The 9,264-nt window shown below is 43.9% G+C and overlaps 1 protein-coding gene across 1 annotated transcript in view; it reads right to left on the reverse strand.

Annotated features, from left to right (window-relative positions):
- Positions 1-8,867, reverse strand: part of HACD3 (3-hydroxyacyl-CoA dehydratase 3) — a 40,886-nt gene extending 32,019 nt beyond the window's left edge. Inside the window, exon 1 of the mRNA XM_045899843.3 lies at positions 8,632-8,867. Coding sequence (XP_045755799.1) covers positions 8,632-8,718 — 87 coding nt within the window. The 5' untranslated portion in view covers positions 8,719-8,867. The remainder of the gene's footprint in view (positions 1-8,631) is intronic.
- Positions 8,868-9,264: the final 397 nt, after the last annotated feature.

Raw genomic sequence — 9,264 nt, forward strand, 5'->3', positions numbered from 1 at the left:
TCGGAATTATATCAGTATTTTTACTGACAATAAACCTACTGAGTGAAGTACAACGTTTCTTTTTGTTCTTAGAATGCATTCTACTAAAGAATCAGAGTACTGTGCAAAGTTACTTGTATTAACTTATTCATCTGGATGGTTATGTTATCAATTTTATATACACAGTTAGGTCCTTTTGATTCTGTTTGTATTGAATTTCAAGATTTGCCACTGTATTCTTTTTTATTAAGTTTTATTTTTGAATATGTATAATATTCACATCGGTCCAACGTCAAACTGTAGAAACGTATCTCCAGAAGTCCTACCTCAAACCTATCTCCCTCCATCACATTCCTTCTCACCACCCACAGGTAAGCATTTCAGGAGTTTCTGGTTTATCCTCCTCCGTATGTGTGCACGCACATTTTCCAAAAACTAAGTAAATATACCCAGATATTCTTATATCCCTTATATGCTACGTTAATGGTAGCATGTAATATACATTCGCACACACCTTGCTTTTTTCACCTAGATCAATCCTCATCAGTTCATAGAGGTCTCACTCCTTTTTACAGCTGCATATACTCAACGGGGTGTAGATACTAGTACACATCCCCTGCAATCCCCCTTGTTTGGATCCAAATTCTACTTACACTTAAAAATGCGCTTCAGGGGGCACCTGGGTGGCTCAGTTGGTTGAGCGACCCACTTGCGATTTCAGCTTAGGTCGTGATCTCAGGGTCGTGAGATGGAGCCCTGAGTGGGGCTCTGCACTCAGCAGGGAGTGTGCTTGGGATTCTCTTTCTCCCTCTCCCTTTGCCCCTCCCCCACCCCCGCTCCTCTCTCTCTTTCTCTCTCTCTCAAAAATAAATATGTAAATAAATCTTTAAAAAAAAAAAAAAAGCTCAAGGCCCACATGCTTTAGGAAGAAAGCCTTCCTCTCTTCTCGGAACTCCAAGAACACTGTACCACTGATTACTCTGCTCATCCTCTCCCCCCACCAAGAGGAAGCTTCTTTAAAAGTTATCTATAATCATTACTTCTTCCTCACCATAAATTTACTCTTAACTCCACTCTGGTCTAGCCTCTATCCCCACCACTCCACTGAAACTGTTATTATCAAAGCCAATAACCTCCATACTGGCAAATCCAACAGACATACAGTCTCATCATACTCCAAGCAGCACTGGACACAGCTGACTACATGCCATGGAAATGCTCCTGTCCCCTGGGTTCTAGGACACCACAGGGCACCGTCTGCATTTTGCCCTGTAGGCTACTCCTTTTCTATCCTTTGCTGTCCTTTCTCCTCTGCTCAACTTCTCAATGGCTGAGTCGCTCAGGACTCAACCCTTCCTATCTCCACCAGTTTTTATTTATTTATTTATTTTTAAAGATCTTATTTATTTGAGAGAGGGAGAAAGAGCACACATGGGGAGGGGGGGAGGAGGGAGGGGAAGGAAGCAGCAGAGAACCCAACAACGACGGGACTCTATCCCCAAACCCTGAGATCATGACCTGAGCCAAAAGCAGCCACTTCACCAAATGAGCCACCCAGGTGGCCCCACCACCAGTTTTTAATATCTATCAGTTTTCTGTCATAAATTGGCATGTGAAAGGGCCAAATTAAAGCCACAGTATTTTACACGGCCTGCAGAGAATTGCTTTTGTTTTATGTGTGTATTAATTTTTAGTTTGACTTCACCAGCAAGTGCTTTCCACCTAGGGACTCTGCAGGAGCTGTCCCCTCTCTCTGCCACATTCGTCCTCGTACTTCCGCACAGCTTCTTCGCAGTTAGGTCTCTGCTCACTTCCTTAGAGAGACCTTCCCTGACAACCCAATCTGTAGCAGTTCTCGTGATGCCTGCTCAGATTGGTCTTCTTTTGCCTTCTCCAAAATGTTATTAATCTGAAACTGTTCGATGAATTTGTTCACTTTTACTGTCACTCGTGAAAGAGTGAAACCACCAGCGGTTTCAGCACATGAACTTCATAAGAGGAGGGACCTCCGTCTGCTCCTCCTGCCCAAGTCTCAGAGTCTGGAAGACTCCCAGGCACACGGTAAGCCTTTACATGTATTTGTTGAATAAGTCAAGTGTAAAACTATAAGGATTTTTTTTTAACATTTAAAAAAAATCTGGATTTCTAGCTTCTCTTTCACAAATTAGAAAAATCAGATGCCAACCTCAGATCTGCCTTCTTGCATGACAATAGCTCTCCCTTTAGGATGAACCCTATCCTCTCCAATTAACCACATTCCCCACCCAGCTCACTTCACAAACATTCACTGGGCACTCACTAGATGCCAGGTATCGTTCAAAGTGTTCCACATTACTAGCTCATACACACACACATGCACACACACAAAGCCCTATAAAATAGGTACTATTATTATGAGGATTTTACAAATGGGCGACTAAGGCTTACAGAGGTTATATAACAGGCCCGAGATTACAAAATCAGCAAGGGGCAAGACCCAGATTCAAATCAAGGCAAAAAGACACCTGAGCTCCTCATCACTATTTTGGGCATTTGAGTTGGTAATTTCTGATCTATTCTCTTTATCTGGGTGAGCTCATCCTGTCTCAGGAATTTAAATACTATAACTTATTAACTGACAATTCCAAAATTTGCTACATTTCTTCAATTCTAAAATGCACATTTTTTTCCAATTTAGTATCTCTAAAATCAGGATATATAATACAATCGATAGCAGCACCTGGCAAGTAAGTGCTTTGGCCAAGGGGCAGCCATAACACGCCTATCACTGCCTGAATGTGTGTGAACTGGCTATCATTCCAGATGGCGTGACTAGACGGTTGCAACTGTTTTTCAGTCAAAAAGCCACTTAAAGGGCCTTTGAGGAAGGAGTATGAGCCCTGGTTCTCGTCTGGAAATATTTTCTTGACATCTTCTGGTCAGATCCGGAAAGTGCCAGCATTGAAACTTATAAATAGGTCATGATGACTTGAAAAAAAAAAAAATGCCAGAGATAACAGTAAGGCATTCTTCCAGAAATGGTGCATTTACTAGTCCTTCTTAATGGTACGGAGGATGATACTATGTGGGAAAACAAAGACCATGACATCCCTGAGGTGAAAAGTGATTCAGAAGAGTAGACTCTAAAATATGAAAATGGGGGGCACCTGGGTGGCTCAGTCGGTTAAGCGTCTGCGTTCAGTTCAGGTCATGATCCCAGGGGCCTGGGATTGAGCCCCACGTCCGGCTCCCTGCTCAGTGGGGAATCTGCTTCTCCCTCTCCCTTTGCCTGCTGCTCCCCCTGCTTGTGCTCTCTCTCTCTCTGTCAAATAAATAAAATCTTTAAAAAAAAAAAAAAAAGAAAAGAAAAGAAGCAGCCCTGATATCTGAAACTGATCTGACATTCACAGCTAGATCTCAAAATTATTACAAGCTGGTCTAAAGCTTACAGCAAGGCCATTGTGCTCTCCTATTAAACATAAACAATCTCAAAAAATACCAAACCACCTCAGGTTACTCTGAGATCATGATAAAATGACACAAAATAAGGTCAACTCATAATTTTGTCTAAGAACAAGTCACTCGCTATGTCATCCAAAACATATCCAATCATAGAATTGTCCCCATTCTCTAACAGCATCCCATCTAAGATGAATCCCTACTTCCTTAGTCCCTTTCCCAATCATCCAACCAAAGCCTAAAACCTATAATCACTTATTTCTAGTGCCCTCTTACTGAGACGCCCCACGATTCCCAAAATGTGTTCTCCCCCATCGAAACAAGCAATAAACCCACTTGTTAAAACAAGATGTTTCTCAAAATAGAGGAGCATGGGGGAGGGGGCAAAAATAAAACAAAATGAAATCAGAGAGGGAGACAAACCGTAAGAGACTCTTAATCATAGGAAACAAACTGAGGGTTGCTGGAGGGGAGGGAGGTGAAGGATTGGGGTAACTAGGTGACGGGCATTAAGGAAGATGTATAATGTAATGAGCACTGGGTGTTATATACAACTGATGAATTACTGAACTCTGCCTCTGAAATGAATAATATACTATATGTTAATTAACTGAATTTAAATAAATAAAATTTAATTTAATTTAAAAAAAAAAAAACAAGCTGTTCCTGGTGGTCTTTAAAAGGGTTGGGCAGGGGGAAATTGTATAAAAATGTCCCACTGCGGGGCACCTGGGTGGCTCAGTTGGTTAAGCGTCTCCTATGGCTCGGGTTGTGGTCCCAGGGTCCTGCTCAGCGAGGAGCCTGCTTCTCCCTCTGCCTGCCGCTCCCCCTGCTTGTGCTCTCTCTCCTTTCTCTCTCTCACTGACAAATAAATAAATAATCTTAAAAAAAAATGTCCCACTGCTGAACAATCTCACCAACAATTGGTAATGTTAGACTTTCCATTTTTCCCAATCTAATATAAGAAATATATTATCATATTCTAACAAATACTATTCCTTTAATTTACATGTCCCTGATTACAACTGAGATCAAGCATCTTTTTAGGTTTACTGGCCATTCTTGTTTCCTTTTACTCTGAATTGCTTATATTTCCTGCCCCTTTTTCTAATGGGTAATATGTCTTTTTCATATTGGTCTGTAGGTGGTTCTTTATATATTTCAGATGCTAGTCATTTGTCTGTGATATGTGCTGTAGATATCTTCTTCAAGCTTGTCTTAAATCAGTTAATCTTTAGGATTTATGTTTTGTGTGTCTTATTTAACACATTATTCCCTGTTCCAATACCATAAAGATAGTCTCCTATATTTTCTTTTAGTAGTTTTGCTTTATGCATTCAGGTCATTAACCCCCCTGGAATTGACTTTTATGTATGACATAAGGCAAGATCTTATTTTATCTTTCGCTATTTGGATTACTAACTGTCCCCAAACAATTTCCTGAATGGTTCATCCTTTGCCCTATTAATATTCAAAGCCACCTCTGCTGTACAATACGTTTTCATATATGGATAACTCTGCTCATAGACTCTACCCTATCCTATTGCTCTTTGTGTTTCTCTCTTTCATCTAAGGTTTAATATAACAATAATAATCCTTTCACTTGAATAGCAAACTAGAATTTACAAAGCACTTTCAAATCCAATGTCTAGTTCAGACCTCAAAACAATCCTGTGAATTAGTGCCTTCACATTTATCTGGATGAAGAAACTGAGGGACATAAGGATTAAGTGAATTATCCATGGCCACCAGGTAGGAAGTAGAAGCCCAAGACCCCTATCTCCACCCCTATCTTCGGTTACCCCTCTTTCTACCAGAGTGCCTATCAAGTAAGGACAAGAACAGTATCTGTCAAACAGCTCCCAAACAAAGGTATGCACTTTGTCCACATACAACTAAAACAAACCAAAACCTTGATAAATGAACAAATGCTTTAACAACTATGGTTGTTGGCACAAAGCTGTCTATTATGCTTATCTTGAAAATAAACTCTATTCTGAAAATAGCCTTGCCCTGGCCCCCTGGACTCCAGCTGACATCTTTGCTACTGCTTACCTCAAACACAGACAAGACTGCTGCTGTAAGTCTTTACCGAGCACCATCCCTCCTCACATTAACAGTCATTTCTCAGCAGCCACTAGCCCTGCACCTCCAAGGACAGAATAGAGATGTGAAAACTGGACAGTTCTCTGTGTCTCAGAAAGGGAGGGGAGCAGAGCTGATGTCCCCAAATCGGAATTCAACACTAAAACTCAGTAACTGTGGGAAACACCAGAAAGCAGAGGGTAACAGAGAGCTGTCCAACAACCCAGCACCTAGCTTAATGAGCTAGGAGTAGGCACTCCCCAAATGCTTTCCATTGAAAAATGAATTGCTTCATCCAGAGCCTGAATCACAGGTTCGACAGGCCCGCACTGAGCAATTAAGTGAGAAATTAAAAAACAACAACAACAAAACAAACAAAAACAAAAACAGCAGCTCCTGACATTCAGAGGGTGGTCTGTCACTCACAGCTCAGCCATGTTATTCTCCAATTGGACATAATGGCACAGAATACCAACCTTGGACAAGGTTATTCTGGAACCTTGACAAAATGAGACAAAAGTCATTTCTTTTTTTTTTTTTTAAGATTTTATTTATTTATTTGACAGAGAGAGAGACAGCGAGAGAGGGAACACAAGTAGGGGGAGAGGGAGAGGGAGAAGCAGGCTTCCTGCCGAGCACGGAGCCCGATGCGGGGCTCAATCCCAGGACCCTGAGATCATGACCTGAGCCGAAGGCAGACGTTTAACAACTTAGCTACCCAGGCACCCCGACAAAAGTCATTTCATAATTTTGTGTAAGCACAGACAAAAACGTGGCTGCTATGCCACTCCCAAAATACCAGACGTCCTTTCTGTCTTGGCCAAAATGAGTGACTGCGACTTCTCTACCAATTACTTTTATTCTTTTGCTAGTCTCTCCTCCCTACAGGTAAGATTTATTCTGATAACCAGCCACAGAATTACCCGTTTTCTGACAGCATCCAAATCCTATAATCAGGTCTAACCCCCTTAATAAGACATCATTGTCCCCCACGGGCTATGCTCTCCCTTGCTGAAATGAGTAATAAACCCAACTCGTTTAACCACAGGTGTTTCCTGGCAGTCTTTGGCTGCAGTGCATTGACATGGTACAAGTCAGACAACCTAAGAGTCTACGCCTTTCTCTTCCTGGAACGTTCTTCCAATCTCAGTTTGACAAGAACACTTCATCTCATTTCTGGAAGTCATTTCTAACTAAACATAAGAGAGGTAACAAATTCCTTTAACACCAGAGACCTGGTTAATATTCAACTTCAATTCTACCAATAAACATACTCCTACACAAAACTTTTTGTCTGTATATGATAATATGCTGCTTCTAGAGAGTATGCTCTTGGAAAGCTGAGGCTGTCTGACTCATCTCCGTAAATCTCTAGTACCTCACACATGGTAGAGGATTTCTTTTATGAGTGGTATTAAAACATTGCTTTGGGGGGGGGATATTTATTTTTTCCCAAAAATAAAAGGATTTCTCTCTCCAAAAGAATCTTCCATTTTTTTCTCCACCTTTGCATTTCTTTAAATATAATACATTTCAAATGTATACCTTTCATATTTCTAAATATACCAAATATGATTAACATGTGTTCATATCTCTTAACAAAGAGGTTTAGATCTCTCAAGACAAACATAAACATGATGCATTCTTTCATTGTCCAACTAATTTCCATTTCTTTCCACCACCACCACCAACCTATTCCCCTAAAAACACCTTTAGTGTTTGCAGCTTGTATCCCAGAACAATACATCCTTATTACATGATAACATCTAGAGAGGGAAGGGCCTGAGTGTAATCTGTTTACGTAACACTTGGCTAAATTACTTTTTTAAAAAAGAGACTGTCATAACACATGTTCCACAGTTACTGAGAACCCTCTCCAGATGGAGACTTTGATCCCCATCAACAAAGATTTTGTTTGTTTCCTTCTTTACTGCAACACCCTGGAGCACAGTAGAGGGTGACAGCACAGACCATTTACTCATCTTCTGATGCAAAAGTATAATTCAATCTGGTTTAACACATTAAATGACACACCATGCACTGTCCTATCCTATTTAAAGGCTTTCTGGCCAGTACTGTCTTTATGTGTCAATGGGAAAATGGGTTTAGATTCCAGAAACAAAGATTCAATTCAACAAATTCAAATCCACACCCAAAGAGCACCTACCTACACTTTGCAAGAAATATGCCAGACAGGTGGACAGATAGAAATATGACCGACTGAGTCAAAGGCAGCAAAAGTTAGGTGGAGTGAAGGAGGTTACAAATTGCCATAGATGTCACGGAGAAGTAGTAAGGATTGACTGAAGAAAGAACATTCCAGCCTGAAAACTCCAGTTTCTCAAAACCTGGAATCCTGGATGGTTTGGACAGAGGCAGGGGGTACACAGGTCCTGGTATCTCCACCATTTAGGAGGCATGGGCTTGTTCATACAGGGAGCTAAGGAAATCAAACATAAATGCTCTATGTAACTTAATTTTTAAGTTCTCTATGCAACTCCGCAAACCCGAGCTCACAGCCTTCAGAACAGACGGAAAATCACTTTCTCCGGGTCTTCCGGATTTTAAAATTAAAATTAACAAGAATGACTTCCATCACTGAACGGTTGGAAGGTGGGTGTGGCCCCTCTGGGGGCAGCCGCGACGGGCCTTGTGAACGTCAGACCGGCCTGGCTGAACCTCTCTGGCCAGCGCCAAGACGTCCAGCCAGGACCCAGCAAGCCACCGTCATTCTGCACCCCCGGCCCAAAGAGCTCATCCTATGCCTCGCAGGGCCTAGGCAAACCCGAACCCCGACGGCTAGGCCTCCCGGGCCGGGCGCGGGCTCCACCAGGCTAGGAACAAAGAGAAGGCCCCGGGGCAGCCTCCGAGAGCCGCACAGGACTCACGCAGCATCCGAAAGTACCCGCAGCCCTCAGGGGGTTGTGCCCCAGGCCCGGGGTCCACGAGTGTTCCTCGACGAGGGCCAGCCCCTGCCCCGGCCCGGACGCCCAAAGTGCACCGCGTCGCCGACCCCGTTGGCGCACTGCAAGCTCTCCCTCGCGCACCGGGACAAAGGGGATGGGGGAGATCGGAAGGTCCCGGGAGCTGAGACCCCGCGTTCGTCCCGCCGCCCGCACCGGCTTTTACCTGCACGTCACTCAGCTCCACGCGCAGATACAGCTCGCGGTGTCGCTGAGCCCAGTAGACGTGCGGCGTCAGCACCTGGTTCTCCATGGCCACACTGCCCAGGGCGCGGGGAGACGGATCGCTGCGCTTCGCTGCCTCGGATAGTGGGCGACTGGAGCCTGCCGAACGCAGGCCACAAACCCCCGCGCTCTTCAGCGCGGGCACCCGGCCACCTCGAGACACCCTACGCTCGCAGGCTGCGCTTGCGCAGTGAGGATTGTGGGCGGTGTCGGCGTGAGCTCTTGGCCTCTGTTGGGTTCGGGAGGGGGCGGAGCCGAGCAAAGGTGCGACTGGCCCGTGACGCCAGAGCCTGAGGCGGCCGCCTGGCAATTGAGAATCAGCAGGTGCGTGCATGGCGCTTTTCTCTCTTCTCCAGGGCGATGCTTTAAGATAAAAAATGAAAAGTGCCGGAGACACCTAAAGGACTGATCAGCATGGGAAAGGGCTTGGGGCTGGTGTATCTGGAAGGTCCCTCCTGCCCTATCACCTATTAAATCAACGTTTACTGAGCGCCTACTAATTGCGCTGGGCTTCAAAGCTAAACACTGGAGTTACAGCAGTAAGGCACAGTCCCTGCCGTCCTGGAACCCTGCA

Source organism: Mirounga angustirostris, unplaced genomic scaffold (assembly GCF_029215605.1).
Source record: "Mirounga angustirostris isolate CCGP_5_RB_7025 unplaced genomic scaffold, mMirAng1.0.hap1 SCAF_9, whole genome shotgun sequence".
Taxonomy (NCBI): Eukaryota; Metazoa; Chordata; class Mammalia; order Carnivora; family Phocidae; genus Mirounga; species Mirounga angustirostris.